The sequence below is a fragment of the Mirounga leonina genome, unplaced genomic scaffold, assembly GCF_011800145.1.
Source record: "Mirounga leonina isolate KUSES-001 unplaced genomic scaffold, KU_Mleo_1.0 Mir_152, whole genome shotgun sequence".
In the NCBI taxonomy this organism is placed as follows: Eukaryota; Metazoa; Chordata; class Mammalia; order Carnivora; family Phocidae; genus Mirounga; species Mirounga leonina.
In genome coordinates, this window is record NW_023270380.1 from 20,416,063 (window position 1) to 20,435,823 (window position 19,761).

A 19,761-nucleotide genomic window follows, 5' to 3' on the forward strand; every position below is an offset into this window, starting at 1 on the left:
GGTTTTTAGAACTGTTGGACACAGGGTCTGACTGATACTGATATCCAGAAACCTAAGGCATCTTCATGCTCCCCTTCCATTAGAGTGGGGCCTGTGAGGGCCAGGTAATAAAAGGAACAGGGACTCTTGACCAAGGTTCAATTTACTGAACTGGCAATCAAGAATTCAAAATTAATACAAAATTAAGTTTTAAAATCTTAATTTCCATTTGTTTATTGCTGGTACATAGAAATACAATTGATATTTTATACTGATAAAGACATGAGTATTGTATTTCCAATCAGTGTGCATTTTATTTCTTGTATTTGTCTTATTGTACTGGGTAGGACCTCCAATATAAAGTTCATAGATGTTTTGAGAGCAGACATACCATTTTTTCTCCCAATCTGAAGGAGAAATCATTCATTTTTCACCATTTCAGTATCATTTTAGCTATAGGTTTCTTTCACAGACGTTCTTTATCATGGATAGTGTTTTCTTTTTTTTAGTTTTTTCTGCATATATTGAGATTATTAAATATTTTAAATAAAGCATTTTCTAATTTCCTTGGTGATTTATTCTTTGTCCTATGGTTGGGAATGTGGAGGAGTTTATTTCCAAATATTTAGGGACTTTCTAGATGTCTTTTGTTATTGTTATTAACTTCTAGTTTAATTTTTCCTGTTGTAAAATGTACTTTGCATGATTTTAGTGCTTTACTTTTATTGAGACTTGTGTGATAGCCCAGAAGTTATCTATCTAGGTAAATGTTCCTGTGTACTTGAAAACAAGAATATCAACTTAGTCTAGTTGATAGTTTTGCTCAAATTTTCTTTATCTTTTCTGAGTTTCTTGCTCCATATTCTATCGGTTAATGAAAAAGGAGTATTAAAATCTCCAACTGCAATTGTGATTTGTCTTTGTATCCTTTCAGTTCTGTAAGTTTTCCCTTTGTGTATGTTGAAGCTGTTATTAGGTGCATACATTTAGACTTATCTCTTCTTGGTGCATTGAATCCTTGGTTAATTATTTCTTTATCTCTGGCAATTACCCTTTCTCTAATATCTACTTTGCCTGATATTAACAAAGCCACTTCTGCTTTTTTATCAACATCTGCTATACTTCGTTCCATCATTTCACTTCTAACCTGTGTTTTTGCATTTGAAGTGCCTTTCCTGTTGACAGACTATATTTGGTTGTCACTTTGTTATCATCTGATGGTCCCTGGCTTTCAGGTGGAGCATTTGGACCGTTTATTTAATATGTAAGTTTATACATTACATAACATATATGTAAATACAGGAGCACTTTGAGAGACTAACAAAATTTATTCAACAATACAAAAAATAACCAAACATAACTTCTAAAATAACACATGTAGTCACTGAACGGAAAACTGAGCGGATGGGCTAATACTGACTTAGTTTTATCTAATGCTGAAAAGGGAGTGAGCAAACCAGGGTATAAAAAAGATGGCACAAAGATAGGGAAATTCTCACATACATTTGTTTGAAGTTCCAGAAAAATCATGAGGAAAAGGCTATATGCAAAAAGTAAATGGGTGAGAATTTTCCAGAACTGGTAAAATAGATGTATTCTCAGTACAGAAGGTGAAACAAATCTCAAGCAAGACAAATAAAATGAAGCACTCACCTACATTTACCGTCATGAAACTACAGAGCACCAAAGACAAGAATACATTTGAAAGGTAGAGAAAAAGGACAGATTACCTACTACGGCATCATAACTAGATTAACAAGAGACTTTTCAACAACAAAAATGGAAGCCAGAAAACAATCTAATGTATAATATAGGCTGAGAAAAACTATTAATGAAAAACAGAGATGATTTAGACAAAATAAATAACAAAAGTAGCTCAACAGCTCAATAAGAATAAACATTTTAGTAAATTGTGTTGGATTGACTATATTTTTTAAAAAAGAGCTTGTTGCCTCACATTATACACAAAAACAAAGTAAGTCTCAGGTAGATTAAAGTGACTAATTGAAAAAAAATGACACTGGAGAACTTTTAGAAGGAAATATAATAGAATGTGTTCATGATATTGAATCAATGATGGGCTTCTAAGATACAAAATTTCAGAAAAAGATTGGTGTATTTTTCTATAGAAAAACTAAGACTGTGTTTCTCAAGCATCAAAAGTTTGAAAGACAAGCCCCAGATTGTAACACATATAACCAACAAAATATTATTAGCCAGAATGTATAAAGTATATGGATTAAAACCTACATGTATCAACACACATGATGCTCCACAAACCTAATGAGTAGAATAAGCAAACTGTTAAAGTACATACATTTGACACCACATATATAGATTTTTAAAATCCTATAAAGTGAAACTGTATACATTTTAGGGATACATACTACTGAAATTATTTTCATTGCTCATGACAGTAATAAACAACAACTTCAGCCTCGTAGCAATGTCTGCAGGAAACAGCTAGAATGTGACCTGAAATCTGCAGACAGAGGTCTGTGGATGTATTAGGAATGCTTCATAGCTCAACCCAGAGGGAGTCTTAAAAAACACTTACTGTTCAGGTTTTATACTTTTTATATACTGTGACTATTGTACAATGAGTATTTTTTGTGAAATGTACAACTCGTACTATGGAGGTAAAACAGATCAACAGAAACAGTGATCAAAATAATGAAATTTAAGAAAAGGGGGAAACAGCGTGTTTAAACACTTCAAATAAAATGACAAACAATACCAAATATGTCACTGATTGCGATGAAGATAAAGATTCTCAAATTTGATTTTTCAACCCTACTATAAAAGACACACTTAAATCATAATGAAATGAAGATCGAAAACAAAGTAATGGGGGCGCCTCGGTCACTCAGTCGGTGAAGCGTCTGCCTTCAGCTCAGGTCATGATCCCAGGGTCCTGGGATCAAGCCCCGCATCGGGCTCCCTGCTCAGCGGGAAGTCTGCTTCTCCCTGTCCCTCTGCTCCTCCCTCCCCCCCACTCATTCTCTCAAATAAATAAAATCTTTATTAAAGAAAGAGTAATGGGAAAGATATATAAGAAAACCATTAGCTGTACTTGTACATATGTGTTATATGTACATATTCATCTATATATGGGTTGGCAATAGTAATAGGAGGCCAGAGGAGTTGTAAGCTAAAAACATTGAAGGGACAAAGGAAGGGGCATTTTGTGTTGGTGTAATTGTAACTATCCAATAAGAAAGTACACAGTTATGAGCATTTATGCAATTAACAACATGCCCTCAAAATACTTAAATCAAAAACTGACAGAATTATAGGAAATTGTCAAATCCACAATCGTTGTAAAAAATTTTTTTTTTGATGATTTGACATTTATTGTCTAATTTTATTGAGAAATAATGACATCCAACACTGAATAAGTTTAAGGCATACAGCATGATGGTTTGATTTACATCTATTGTGAAATGATTACTACACTAGGTTCAGTTAACATCCATCTTTTCATATAAATACGATAAAAATAAAAGGAAAAAATTGCTTTTTTTCATAAAGTTTTATTCTCATGGTTTTCCTTCTTTTACCATTTCAACAGTTTTCTGTTGTCTTTCAGATTTTAATTGTATTTTCCCAATTTATAAAAAAGGGTTTTAAGTCAGAAAAAACAAAACATAAAAGAACCAAAAATATTTTAAACAAAAAGTCATAAAAATTATAACCATCCTCATCAGTTCATTTAGTTCTGTGTAATTAATTGTTGTTGATCTTGATCTTTTGGTATCGGTTTTATGAATTTGTAAGTTTTTTTGTTAGAGTTCTGTAAATTCTTAGTTCAGTATCAGAGCCCTGTCCTCAGTAGTCTTTTCTGCAGCTCTTCTGGAACATGAAGCATTAGAGGAAAACAACTGTCTAAGTGACAAAAGACTTAAAAACAGCTCTGGTTAAAGATCTGATGAGAGTTCATTATAATGCAATTGACAAGGAGATTTGATTATTTTTGTGATATCTTAATTTAAAAATAACTAAATGATTGATAACATTATACTAAGACACCAGATTTGTAGGAATTTCATACAATTTTTAGAATATTTACATTAATAACATACATCTTTTTATATATAACCTAAAGAAAATTTAGTATCACTTTTATTTGAGAATGCTTTCTGTGTAATTTAATATTTCAAATAAGCCTAATTAGTTGAAAAATCTCTCTTTTATAGGGAGAGATAGTAAATCTTTTGAATTTGTCCAGGGACCTTCTTGAAAATCTCAAAGTTATTTCAAAGTCAAAAAGACTTCCTTTAGAATTTGATTTGGGGGAAGTTTATCAGAAATTTCACAAAGTTTTAAAATACTTGATCAAAGAGGATTGTATCACTGTGAAATTCATATTTAGTTATTAATTTAACCAAAGTGACAAAGAATTGAGGCAAATACAAAAAGTTACATAGTTGTTAAAAAACTTAGCTCTTATACTAGAGAAGACTCAGTTTTCTTAAGTAATCAAAGACCTGATAAAAACAACATGAATCCCTGTAGATTATTTTGGTAAAACAGCAATCATTGTTTTCTAGGCAGATTACTTAAAAGGTAAAGAAAAACCTCAAAAAAAAAGAAAAGAAAAAAGAAAAACCTCATATAATCCTATCAAGAACAAATCAATAGTCCCAGAAAACTTTCTTTTTAGCAGATGAAAGAAAATTAAGTTTTAGTTTCACATAAGCTCATTCTTGATATTAAAGCTTATTTTTCTTTAAGCCAATTAATAGAGATCTTTTATAAATTAATTTTGACAATATCATCTAGATACAGAAAAATGTTATCCATACACGGCATATATCTATCTGTTCAGACACATAAACAGACAGACAGACACAAAGAGAGACCCTATAGCTCCAAGAGTAACATTTATCTGTGAATCCGGCACAATAACATAAAACTCACTGGTTTATAAATAACTGTTGAGTTCCAGTTGTGTCTGTGGCATATGGCACAAGGGGCTGGAAGGATAGAGGGGAGGCCAGTACAAACGCCACCTGGTCACAGGGGTCTTCTCACAACTACGAAAATTTCCGATAAATGAAACTTAAAGTTCTTAAGAAAATGTTTAGCCTTACAGATAATGAAAAGAGCATTTATTTGAAAATGGCATAAAATTTTCATCTAATACAGAGATTTTTGAATGGGGAAAACACATCAACAGCTAGAATGTATTAACATATAAACTCTCACAGAAGCTATTCAAGGTATAAATTGATTCAGCCTTTCTTGGAGAGCCATCTGGCAATATATGTCAAGAATATCCATGTATTTGCCCTAGAATCTCTCATTCTAGAAATTCATTATAAAGAAATAATCACAGAAGTGTACAGATTTATGCACAAGGAGTTTTATAGCAGCGTTATTTATTATAAAACAGCAAGTTATTTATTATAAAACAGCATAGTGCAGCCATGTCACGTTTCAGTGGGAGACACGAAGACACACTTAAAAAGCAGGATGAGAAGCCAACTCTTCTTCACTTTTGGTTTGGGTTTAAATTTTAAAATACTTTATTTAAATATTACGTATTTATATAAAGGACCATAATGAAATGCATCAACATTTAATCATTTGTTAACCTATGTGTGGTAGAATTATAGAGTGATAGGTTCTACAAGAAGCCTATATTATTTTAATATAAAGAAAACAAACATTATAAAAGAGAAAATAAGCTAAAAGGAAGAATGAGTAATCGCTCACTCTCTCTGTTCCTCTGTGGCGTGCATGACCGGACAGAACAGGTGGGTGACAGGGGTAGGAGGGACATGGGTACAACCTGCCTAAAGTGCACCTGTTTGATGTTTGTTTTAGTAAATTCATTATTTGAAATTACATAGCTTTCTTTTCTAATCCTTCACTTCATTAGGACCCATTTACTATTTAGTTTGTAATGTACACCACTTTTGGAGGTAGTTACCTGAATGTCCTAAAGTTTTCATGTTGGAACGATCCAACTTACAAAAAAGTTGCTAGAATAGAATGAAGAAAAAAGTATGTCGATTTATGCTTTAAATAGATTAGAATCACTTCAGACAATTGCAGGTACATTCTCTGCTCCTCTTCTCTTAGAAAGGTAACTCCCACTTTGGTCTGATAAGGTACCTACGTGATAATGCATGAAAGAAAGATGTTCTGTGACAATTCACAAATGAAACAATGTTGAAGGTTAAACCTCACTAAGTTACCAGGTAAATTTGGGGTCTGTTGTTCACTGTGAAAAAAAACTCTTCCCTTTTAGGTGAAGATTTGAAGGACATTTCAACTGAGGAGAAAAGTTCTTCACATTCAAAAGTTTCTGTCAAATTCAAGAGTATAAAAAAGAGGTCAGTTACCTTCATTCAACAGACAACTGTTTAAGTACCTACTAAGTGACAGACCCTCAAGCAAGCTCAGGATTACCCGTCAATAAACCAGGACCTTTGTGACTTATAATATCAAAATTCACTTAAATTTATCTTACTGCAGCTTAAATAGAGCCCTTGTGTATCTAATGCGAGTTCACCAGATTTTGATGCTAAGTAAATTGGATAATATGAATACATCTGTGCAGACTCTGTACATATTTGAGAAAGGAATAAAATTGGCATGAATTTATTTCATGAATCTGCCATTTATGACCTGAGAAATGTTGAGCCAGTTACTAAATATTTTTAAGCTTTGATTTTGTCATTTATAAAACTAGAATAATTATGTGATGTGCTACATGTCTACAGTAGTGCCTGGTACATAGAGCCACTGTTGAGGCCTTCCTGCATCCCATTACAAGGCCCTGACACATTCATGTCACATTTTCTTTTAAATGACAGAACATTTGGGGATGCCTGGGTGGCTCAGTTGGTTAAGCATCTGCCTTCGGCTCAGGTCATGATCCCAGGGTCCTGGGATCAAGCCCTGCATCGGGCTCCCTGCTCAGCCGGGAGCCTGCTTCTCCCTCTCCCACTCCCCCTGCTTGTGTTCCCTCTCTCTCTCTCTCTGTCAAATAAATAAAATCTTTGAAAAAAAAATAAATGACAGAACATTTAAATGCGGTTTTTACTCTGTCAACTCCCTCTTTGATTCCCCCTCTTGTCCGCATTTTCACTGTCCGCATCCTGCCCAAACCTTCACTGTTTCCTACCTGTCCTGTTGCAAGAGCCTCCCAGTTGGTTTTCCCAGTTCTTCTAGTCCATTCTCAACATGACAGCTATACATTATTGTAAATTTTTGTTAAATGGTGAGTAGCCATAAAAGAATATTTGTAAAGTATGTGCAATATACAAACGGTATACAAACATCCCTGTACACACCACATAGCTCTAGAAAACACTTGTGATTTATCTTTGAGGTCCCCTGTGTATCTCTCCAGATCTTATGCCATCCCATCATCTGAGGTAACTACCAGCCTGGATTTTGTATTTATCAGTACATTTCTGAACAACGTACTTTTCACCTTTACATGTTTTCAAACTTTAATGCAATCACTGTGTTCTTGGGTGACTTACATTTTTTTGTTCAGTGTTCTATGATTAATTCATTGTGCATGTAGGGATTCTTCATTTCACTGCTGTCTACTAGTCCATTGTATAAACCTGTTGATGGACATATATGTTGTTTTCAGTTTTTGTTATGACAAATTCTACTGCGATTAATATGCGTGTACTTGTCTCCTGGTATTTATATGCAGACGTTCAATTTTTTTAAGGTTTTTAAAAATGTATTCATTTGAGAGAGAGAGAGAGGGAGAGAGAGAGCATGAGCAGGGGGGAGAGACAGAGGGAAAAGCAGACTCCTCACTGAGCAGGGACCCCGATGCGGGACTCAATCCCAGGACCCTGAGATCATAACCTGAGCTGAAGGCAGAGGGGGCTTCACCGACTGAGCCACGCAGGTGCCCCGCAGATGTTCGGTTTTTAAAGAAACATACACTACAATAAATAAATAACAAATTAGAATGTTTCTTTTTTATCAGCATTTCATGCCTTCCCATTACACTCAGAATGGAAGGACAGAAGCCTTGTAGAGCATGAAAGCCGACCTCTGCACCGACTCCAACTTCTTGTCTCAGTTCCTCAAACCAGCCTTGATCCTTTGACTTCCTGGTCGTGGCACATGTGTTCCTTGTGCTGGAAATGTTAATCCTCCTACATTTTGCCAAATCTCACTCAGTCTTCACGTCCCCGATCACCTGTCACTTCTCCCCGGAGGCTGTCCCTGCCTCCCGCAGGCTGACGCAGTCCCCTCTACCACCGAGGCGCCCAGCACATGTGACTGCCTTCCTTACTCACATCGTGGCTTAGCATTCATGTTCTTGTGGAGAGAAGGGGTCATGTTCACTTTGTCCTGGGGAGCTGATACATAGTAGGAATTCAGTAAATATTTGCTGAATGAACTATCACACATGACTAGAAATTTTAAATAGAATGGTACATGTGCATTGGACATTCAGGATTGCCAATAAATCCTGAACTATTTTAAATGCCTTGAAATCAAGCTCAGACCTCTCATTCAGTCCATCAGCATCAACGCTGTCACTAGAGAGCCTCAGGGTCCATAGACCAGGGTGACCTTGCTGACCCAGACCGGACGAGACTCTCAGACTCACAGGGCCTGGCTTTAGCCAGGTAGAACTAGATCAGCCTCTAGAACTTGGTTGAGAGGAATACAGAGTGAGGGACTATTCACTTATGTTTTTGTACAGAGAGACCAGATCCTCTCCCAAAAGATAGGTAAACTCTCAACTAATAAACTGATCTAATAAATAAAAGTGAATCATTTGTACTAAATAAATGAAATAAAGGTTGACTACAAATCTCTTATACAAATGGTACCTTAAAAATAGTAGCAGTGTATAATTTACATGACTTATCAATGAAAATTGTACATTAACCTTAAAACATTTATGTCAACACCTAACTGTATTACAATTTTTAATAATGAAACTTTGACATGATATTGAAATCACTGAACTTCCTTCTAAAAATTTTAACTCTCACCCTTCCACATGTGTCTGCCCCAGAGCTGAAAATACATGGTATCTGGAGAAGAATCCTGATAAATTAAAAATTATGCTTCAAAAGCTCTTCGTGTTTGCATTTACTTGGGCGTTTGGAGGAACTTTAAAGCGTGAGGATGAGCATGAAGATGACACAGTACTGTATTCGAGCCACGAGCCTGATACTCCTGCCAGAGTGACCTACGATTTTGACAACCTTGTGCATGAATTATTTGAAAGCAATCCACATATAGGTAAGTTCTGGGGGAAGCAGTCATAATCATGCTTACTTTAGAATATTAGTTTGGGGGCGTCTGGGTGGCTCAGTCAGCCGCTCAGTCCGACTCTTGATCTCAGCTCAGGTCTTGTCTCAGGGTCATGAGTTCAAGCCCCATGTTGGGCCCCTTGCTGTGTGTGGAGCCTACTTAAAAAAAAAAACACAGATACTTTGTCAGAGCCAATATAAATCTCTGGATAAAATTTTAAAAAAAGAGAGACACCTGGGTGGGCTCAGTCAATTAAGGGTCTGACTCTTGATTTTGGGTCAGATCATGATCTCAGGGTTGTGAGATGGATTCTCTCTCTCCCTCTGCCCTCCCCCCCCTTAAAAAATTAGTTTGAAACTCTTTATGGTTGGGCTCAAATTAAAAGGCCCATCTTTTAAAATGTGAGATTAAAGGTAAAAGCACATTCCAGTACTCTTACTTCAGCAAAAAGAGACTGAAGTATATTCGATTCCTTGTTGATTCTTGTTTCTAAGGAAGCTTTAACACAAGTAAGACAGAAGAACAAAGATAAAGCCTTGAAACTATGGTCTCAGCCCAGTTGAGCCCACCAGACATATAGCTGGATCTGTATTACACATATCATCATGCACCAGGAACTTCTGTAGGTTGTAGCTTCATTTACTTTTTAAAGACTAATATTGTAAAAATTATTTTATGGAGTCTTAGATTTCTTTATTATATGTGTTTTTTGAGTCAGTTCTAACAAATGTAATCTATTCTAATATTCTGGAATGGTAAGCCTTCCCAATTAGCTGTTATTGATTAAAGGAACTTGGAACAGATGAAGAGATCCTTGGTGCAGGGACCAAAAAGACACAAAATAGTGAACATGAATGTATTTAAAAGAACTTTGTTAAATAAAGATGAGAGCTAAAAATATTTACCAAAAGTACAGATTTGACCAGTTTGTGTGATGTTAACTCTTAAAGTATCCTTTTGAAATTATTTGTAAAAGTTCTACTTAAGATATCTTTGATCACAAAGTCTTATGTTATTTCCTATGGAAATTAACTTTTTGTTGTTGTTATGTTAGTCACCATACAGTACTTCATTAGTTATTGATACAGTGAATCATGGGAAATTAACTTTTTTTTTTTAAAGATTTTATTTATTTATTTGAGAGAGAGAATGAGAGAGAGAGAGCACATGAGAGGGGGGAGGGTCAGAAGGAGAAGCAGACCCCCTGCTGAGCAAGGAGCCCAATATGGGACTCGATCCTGGGACTCCAGGATCATGACCTGAGCCGAAGGCAGTCGCTTAACCAACTGAGGCACCCAGGTGCCCGGGAAATTAACTTTTTAAAAAATATTTTACTTATTTATTTGAGAGAGAGCACAAGCAGGGAGAGTGGCAGGCAGAGGGAGAGGCAGAAGCAGACTCCCCACCGAGCAGGGAGCCCGTTGCCAGGCTCGATCCCAGGACCCTGAGATCATGACCTGAGCCAAAGGCAGATGCTTAACTGACTGAGCCACCCAGGTGCCCCAGAAATTAACTTTTAATATCAAAGCATTGCATGTTAATTTGTTGTTGAACTTAGTGATTCAACTGGGTATTGCTAACTCCTAAGATAAACAAACTTGCCTGATTTATTTGTCAGGCAGAAATACCTCAAATTCCATTATTTCTTCTCCCTGTGAACCTAAAGACAAGACAATAAATTATACATCATGTTAGATTGTTTATCTTAAAATGATGAATATGAAATTTTGTTTTGTCATCTGAAGTACCAATAGAAAAGCTAGTTTGAGACGAGGTGTAGGAATGAAAGGAGAGGCAGGTGGTCACAATCGTAAAAAGTACAAAACCATCAGAATGGAAATGAGAAGAGAAAAAAGGGAGTCCAGAAACCTCCCACTTGTAGTCATCCTGGTCATCCTATGAACTAAATTGTAAAACACAAAATAATTAATACTAAGAAAGTCTACCAATAGAATCACCTATCATTAAATTAATTCATTCTAGGTGAAATTATTATAGCCTAACAGACTTTAATATAAATGTATTTAGGGTTCTTTTTTGAAAGATAAAGATTTTTTAAATAAATAAGCATATATGAAGGAAAAAAAAATATTGGAAATGAAAATAGAACATATGGCTATGAAAAAGGACCAGATAGAAATTCTGTAGTCATTCAAGTGAAAGAGTCAGTAGACCAGATGAACTCTACCCTTGGGACCATCAAAGAAAGAATTAGTAAATTGAGGGGTGCCTGGGTGGCTCAGTTGGTTAAGCGTCTGCCTTCAGCTCAGGTCATGATCCCAGGGTCCTGGGATCAAGTCCTGCATCGGGCTCCCTGCTCAGTGAGGAGTCTGCTTCTCCCCTCCCTCTGCCTGCTGCTCCCCCTGCTTGTTCTCTTTCTTTCTCTCTCAAATAAATAAAATCTTTAAAAAAAAAAATGAAGGCGAGATAAAGACTTTCCCAAATGAACAAAAGCTGAGGGAGTTCATCACCACTAGACCTGCCCTACAAGAAATGTTAAAAAGAGTTCTTCAAACTGAAGTGAAAATGTTTATTAGAAGCAGGAAAACATATGAAATTATAAAACACATTGGTAAAAGTAAGTATATAGTCAAACTCAAATGCTCTAATACTGTAATATGGTGGTGTATGAATCACTTAACTCTAGTATAAAAATTAAAACCCAAAAACATTAAAAATTACTATAGCTGCTTAGATGTGTAATGGATTCACAGTATAAAGAGAGATAAATTGTGACATGGAAAACATACAGTGTGAGTGGAGGGTAAAAGCGTTTTTGCATGTGATTGATATTAACTTGTTATCAGCTTAAAAGATGTTTTATGTAAATTTCATGGTAACCACAAACCAAAAACCAACAGTAGATACACAAAAGATAAAGAAAAGGAAATTAAAGTATACCACTAGGAAAAATCATCAGTTCACAAAGGAAGAGAGGAAGAAGGAACAAGGGAACCACAAAACAGCCAGAAAACAATCAGATGACATTAGTCTTTTTGCTTTTCAAAATTACTTTAAAAGTAAATGTATTAAATTCTGCAATCAAAAGATATAGAGTATATAAATGGATTTTTAAAACAAGAGCTGCCTACAAGAGATTCACTTCTGATTCAAGGACACACAGAAGCTCAAATTGCAGGGACGGGAAATGATATTCCATGCAAATGGAAAACTGAAAGAGAGGTGTAGCTAAGCTATACTTATATTGGACAATATAGACTTTAAGTCAAAAAGTGTAAGAACAGACAAGGTCGTTAAGTGATAATAAAGGAGTCAATTCATCAAGAGGATATAACAACTGTAAATGTATATGTACCCAACATCACAGTACCTAAACTTATTAAGCAAATACTAACAGATGTGAGGAAATAGAGACCAGTCCATTAATAGGGGAATTTAATACCCCACTTTAAACAATGGATAGATTGTTCAGAGAGAAAAATCAATTAGGAAATATTGGAACTGAGCTATACTTTAGAGAAAATGGGCCTACCAGATATATAGAGAGAATTCAATCCAACAGCAGCAGACTACACATTCTTCTCAAGCACAAATGCAATATTCTCCAGCATAGATCATATGTTAGGTCACAAAAGAAGTCTTAACAAATTAATAAGATTGAAAATTATACCAAGTATCTTTTCTGACCATAGTGGAATGAAACTAGAAATCAATACCTTGATGAAAACTAGAAAATTAAAAATATGTAGAAATTAAATGACACACTTCTGAAATATCAATTAAAAAAATTTTAAACCTTGAGAGAAACAAAAATGGAAACGCAGCATGCAATAACTTATGGGTTTCAATAAAAATTTCTTAGCAGGAATTTTATAGCAATAAATGCTTACATGATGATAAAAGAAAGTTCTCAAATAATCTGACTTTACACTTCAAAGAAAAAGGAAAAGAAGAATAAACTAGGCCTAAAGCTAGCATAAGGAAAGAAATAGCAAAGATCAGAGTAGAAATGAATTAAAAGAGACCAGAAAAACAATAGAAAAGATCAATGAAACGAAGAGCAGGTTTTTTTGAAAAGATAAACAAAATTGACAAACCTTTACCTAGATTAAGGAAAAAATAAAAGAAGACTCTAATAAAGTGAGAAATCAAAGAGACATTGCAATAGACACCATAAGAATACAAAAGATCATAACACAGTAAGTACTATGCACAATTATACAACAACAAATTAGATAGCCCACAATAAGTGCGGACATTCCTAGAAGCATACAATCTGCCAAGGGTGAATCATGAAGAAATAGAAAATCTGAACAGACCTAAACAAGTAATGGGATTGAATAAGTAAGCAAAAAAACTTCCCATCAAACACAAGTCCAGGACCAGATGGCTTCACTGGTGAATTCTATCAAACATTGAAGAAGAATTAACACCAGTCCTTCTTAAAATCTTCCAAAAAAAATTGAAGACAAAGGAAAACTTCCAAAGTCACTTTACAAGGCAGCATTACCCTAATGCCAAAACCAGATAATGACACCACAAAAAAAAAAAAAAAAAAAAAACAACTCTACAAGCCAATATTCCTAATGAATACAGATACAAAAATTTTCCCCAAAAATGAGCAAACTAAACTCAACAACACATTAAAAGAATTACAAACTATGATCATGCAGGATTTGGGATGCAAAGATGGTTAAGTTTATGCAAACCAATAAATATGATGCATCACATTAAAAAAAAGGAAAGATTAACAACATATTATTTCAATAGATGCAGAAAAGGCATTTGACAAAATCCAACATCATCTCATGATAAAAACGCCAAACAAATGTGATATAGAATTAACATATCTCAACATCAAAAAGGCCATAAATAACAAGCTCACAGCTAACATCATACTCAATGGTTAAAGAGTGAAAGCTTTTCCTCTAAGATCAGGCATAAGACAAAGGTTCTCACTACTCCAATTCAACATAATACTGAAAGTTCTAGCCAGAAAAATTAGGCAACAAAAATAAATAACTGCGAAGTAGGTCAACATAATAAATCCTTCTATGAGAAACTCACAGCCAACATCATACTCAATAGTGAAAAAACTGAGAGCTTTTCCCCTAAGGTCAGTAACAAGACAAGGACGTCCACTCTCACCACTCTTATCCAACACAGTACTGGAAGTCCCAGCCATAGCAATCAGACAATAAAAAGAAATAAAAGGCATCCAGACTGGTAAGGAAGAAGTAAAATTCTCACTATTTGCAGATGACATGATACTAAATATAGAAAACTATAAAGACTCCACTGAAAAATTACTAGAACTGATAAATGAATTCAGTAAAGTCACAGGATACAAAATCAATGTACAGAAATCTGTTGCATTCCTATACAGTAATAATGAAGCAGCAGAAAATGAAGTTAAGAAGACAATCCCATTTCAAATTGCACCAAAACCAATAAAATATCTAGGAATAAACCTAACTGAAGAGGTAAAAGACTTGTACTCTGAAAACTCTAAAACACTGATGAAAGAAACTGAAGATAACATAAAGAAATGCAAAGACATTCCATGCTCATGGTTTGGAAGAACAGATATTGTTCAGGTGTCTCTACTATCTAAAGCAATCTGCAGATTTAATGCAATCCCTATCAAAATATCAATGGCATTTTTCACAGGGCTAGAAAAAACAGTCCTAAAATTTGTATGGAACTGCAAAAGACCTCAAATAGCCAAAGCAGTCTTGAGAAGAAAAACAAAACAGGAAGCATCACAATACCTTACTTCAGGTTATATTACAAAGCTGTAGTAAGCAAAACAGTATGGTACTGTCATAAAAATAGACACATAGATCAATAGAACAGAATAGAGAGCCCAGAAATAAACCCACAGTTAGGGGCACCTGGGTGGCTCAGTTGGTTGGGTGTCTGCCTTCAGCTTGGGTCATGATCTCAGGGTCCCGGGATCGAGCCTCGAGTAGGGCTCCCTGCTCAGTGGGGAGCCTGCTTCTCCTTCTCTCTCTTCCCCTCCCCCCAACTCTCTCTCTCAAATAAGTAAAATCTCTAAAAAAATAATAAACACATAATTATATGGTCAATACATCTTCAACACAGCAGGAAAGAAAATGCAATGGGAAAAAGAGAGTCTCTTCAACAAATGGTGCTGGGAAAACTGGACAGCCACGTGCAGAAGAATGAAACTGGACCACTTTCTTATACCATACACAATAATAAACTCAAAATTAATTAAGGACCTAAATGTGAGACCTGAAACCGTAAAAATCCTAGAGGAGAACACAGACAGTAACCTCTTAGACATGGGCATAGCAGTATTTTTCTAGATATGTCTCCTGAGACGAGAAATAAAAGCAATAAACTAATCAAAATAAAAAGCTTCTGCACAGCAAAGGAAACAGCAAAACTAAAAGGCAATTTATGGAATGGGAGAAGATACTTGCAAATAACATATATGATAAAGGGTTTGCATCCAAAATATATAAAGAACTGATATAACTCAAACCCAAAAAACAAATAATCCAATTAAAAAATGGGCAGAAGACATGAACAGGACACTTCTCCGAAGAAGACATACAGATGACCAACAGACACATGAAAAGATGCTCAACATCACTCGTCATCAGGGAAATGAAAATCAAAACCACAATGAGATACCGCCTCACACCAGTCAGAATGGCTAAAATCAAAAACACGAGAAACAACAAATGTCAGCTGGGATGTGGAGAAGAGGAACTCTTGTACATCATTGGTGAAAATGCAAACTGGTGCAGCCGCTGTGGAAGACAGTACTGAGGTTCCTCAAAAAATTAAAAATGGCACTACCCTATGATCCAGTAATCACACTAGTGGGTATTTACCCCCAAAATACAAAAACACTAATTCAGAGGGATATATGCACCCCAGTGGTTATTACAGCATTATTTACAATAGCCAAAATATGGAAGCAACCCAAGTGTTTATCAGCTGGATAAAGAATGGATAAAGAAGATGTGGTATATACATACAATGGACTGTTACATAGCCATAAAAAAGAATGAAATCTTGCCATTTGCAACAACATGGATGGACCTAGAGCATATTATGCTAAGTGAAATAAGTCAGTCTTGAGAAAGACAAATACCATATGATTTCACTCATATGTGGAATTTAAGAAACCGAACAAACACATGGAAAGAGAGAGAGACAAGCCAAGAAATAGATTCTTAACTCTAGAGAACACACTGATGGTCACCAGAGGGAGGTCAATGATGGGGAGTCAGGAGGGCACTTATCATAATACAAAAAAAAAAAAAAAAAAAAAAAAAAGATGAGAGAAAATAAATAAAACATCTTTGAAAAGAATGGGAAAAAAAAAGAAGTAAAAGGCATCCAAATTGGAAAGGAAGAAGAAAAATTGTCTCTGCTTGCAGATGATATGATCTTTTATACAGAACATCCTGAAGAGTCCACCAAAAAACTTTTAGAACTAATAAATTCAGTAAAGTTGCAGGATTCAAAATCACACACAAAAATCACTTGTGTTTCTATGCACTAACAATATACTAGCTGAACAAGAGTTTAAGAAAATAGTCCCATTTATAAGTGCATCAAAAAATAAAATACCTAAGAATGAATTAACCAAGGAGATAAAAGATCAGTACACTGAAAATTACAAGACATCGATGAAATGAATCAAAGAAGACACAAATAAATAGTCTGTGCTTATGAATTGAAAGAATTAATATTGTTAAAATGTCCATACTACCCAAAGCCATCTTAGATTCAGTGCTACCCCTATTAAAATGGCAGTGACATTTTTCACAAAAATCGATAAAACAATCCTCAAATTCATATGGAACCAGAAAAGACTGAAGAGCCAAACAATCCTGTGGAAGAACGAAGCTGGAGGCATCACGCTTCCTTATCTCAAACCGTATTACGAAGCAATAAAAATCAAAATAGTATGGTGCTGGCATTGAAAACTGACACATAGACCAATAGAACAGAATAGAGTCTAGAAGTAAACTCATGCCCGTATACCCAACCAATTTTTTTAAAAGATTTTATTCACTTCAGAGAGAGAGGGAGAGAGAGCACACAGGCAAGCAGGGAGGGACAGAGGGAGAGGAAGAAAGAAGCTGAAGCAGACTCCACGCTGAGCACAGAGCCCATTGCGGGACTCGATCTCACAACTGCAAGATCATGCCCTGAGCCAAAACCAAGAGTCAGATGCCCAACTGACTGAGCCACCCAGGGGCCCTGAGCCAACCAATTTTTGACAAAGACACCAAGAAGATAGTCTCTTCAATAAACAGAATTGGGAAAACTGGATATTCGCATGCAAACTGAATAATGAAGTTGGACCCCTATCTCACCCCAGTGACAAAAATTAACTCAAAATGGATTAAAGATGTAAATGTAAGACCCGAAACTATAAAATTCCTAGAAGGAATTGGCATTGGTCTCGGCAATGATTTTTTGGAATTGGCAAAGGCAACACAAGCAAAAAATAAGCAAATGGGACTGCACAAACTTGAAAAGCTTCTGCACAGCCAAGGAAACAACCGAATAAAAAGGCAGCCTATGGAGCAGAGAAAACATTTGCAGACCATATATGTGGTCTAGTATCCCAAATATAGATAGAACTCCTACAACTCAGTAGCAGCAAAACAAACAAACAAAACAACCCAGATGGGTGGTTACCAGGGGTTAGGACAGAAGACAAAAGGGGTAGCACTAGGGAGTTGTTCTAGGGTTTTAGGATTGTTCTGTTATCTCATCCATTATGGTGATTACAAAATACATTCAGGCAGCAAAAAACTCCTAGATCTGTATACTCCCCAAAAATGAATTTTCTGGTATATAAAAATTTTATAAATGATTCAAAGAACTGTATCAGATATTCACACTATTATCTTCATATGGTGAAGCCATGACTAAATTCTTTTGCTTTTATTGTTCTGTATTTTTTGGAATCTATTAAGAAAATTTATTACTTTTATAATGGAAAAACAAATGTGCTTTACAAATAAGTGGCAAAGTTATCTAATACACTGGTTTGACTAAAACCAGTATATCACTGTCATTTAATGATATCCAACACGTGATAATAAGCAGAACTTCTGGGTAAGATTTCAAAGGATATCAGATCATGATTCACCTTGCTTTCTGGATATAAAAAGACATTTTTATGCAATTAAAGATCAGAAGGAAAAAAAGGATGATATACCCTTGGTGAATAGTTATTATTTCTGATTCAACAATCAGATTTTTCACATAGAGATCATATCATCAATGAAACATTCCATAAATGAACCTTTCTTACTGGATTTATTTATTTTTCATTTTCAAATGTAGGCATCAATCTACCATCCGGTAAACGTTCTATCTTTGGCTATTTTGTGGATTTACAGCAATGCGAATTCATACCATGGTCAGAATTACTTCCTAGTATTCAGACACTAATTCAAAAAGGTAAGAAGAATTACAAGAATCATACTCTAACTTTTCTAAAATGTTGAGAGTACTTTATATATAAAAGTTATATCAGCAACTTTGAAGATTGATCTGTTCCAAGTTTGTGCAGAACCAGTTTAGATCTATGTTTATGAAGCATGCCTTTAAGAAAATAACCCCTGAGTATTGCTTTCTGAGAAACTGGAATCTATTTGATTGAGTCAATTGTGCATTTTAAAACTATAGCTCATTGAAAGTTTTACTAGTAGAAATATTTAGTATTTTAATTAGCTGTGGTTATTGAAAGCAGAAAAGGGAGAGGACCTCTTTTAAAATAGGAAAAGCATATATGTAAGAACTACACTTGATTATAAAAGAAACAGCTAATTAGAAAAGAAGAATCATACCTTCACAAATATCCATAAATGCCTCATTGTTCTTATTCTCAATCTTCTGCATACTTATAGAAAACAAAGATACAGAAAATTGCTGTACCACAAGAGCTTGGTTGAAGCTTGAGGCAGGAACTTAATGATCAAGCTTCATTTAGAGTTCTTGCAAATCTAAGAAATTCAATAAATGCAAATTAACTTGAATTTCTTTGGGGTCAGGTTTCTCTCCTCAGTGAATTTCAAAGGTTGGTTATAAGACTTTCTGGCAGAAAACCAGAGGTATCATAATTACGAAGCATCCAGAAAGTTCTAATTTTGAATTAATTTATACCAGCATTCTATTGTATAATATTTGTCACAGTAAGTATTAGTGGGTGATTGTATTTATTTAAAACCTCCGAGTTGTATATCATATGTTAGTGCTATATTGGTTATTTTAATCCTTAGCTTTTACTACTACGTACAAAAACACAACTGAATACCAATGCATGTAACTCAGTATCTTAGTTTACCATTCCTGTGGGAATCTCCAAATCTGAGATACCACTTCCTCTGGTCCCACCTTATCCTAATTGTAGGCAACAAGCTTAGAAGAAACTAAAACCCTCCCAAGCTTTCAAAGCCAACCTATAACAGGAATCTAAATGTCAGAACATCACAATATCTTCTTCAATAGAGCCTGTGCAAAGTAAATCAGAGGTCCTGGTACCAGACCAGTCTCTGGCACCAG

The 19,761-nt window shown here is 35.1% G+C and overlaps 1 protein-coding gene across 1 annotated transcript in view; it reads left to right on the plus strand.

The window, feature by feature from the left end:
• Positions 1–19,761, plus strand: part of DNAH14 (dynein axonemal heavy chain 14) — a 357,723-nt gene that overhangs the window by 214,581 nt on the left and 123,381 nt on the right. Inside the window, exons 49-51 of the mRNA XM_035008404.1 lie at positions 6,236–6,320; positions 8,993–9,222; positions 18,541–18,657. Coding sequence (XP_034864295.1) covers positions 6,236–6,320; positions 8,993–9,222; positions 18,541–18,657 — 432 coding nt within the window. The remainder of the gene's footprint in view (positions 1–6,235; positions 6,321–8,992; positions 9,223–18,540; positions 18,658–19,761) is intronic.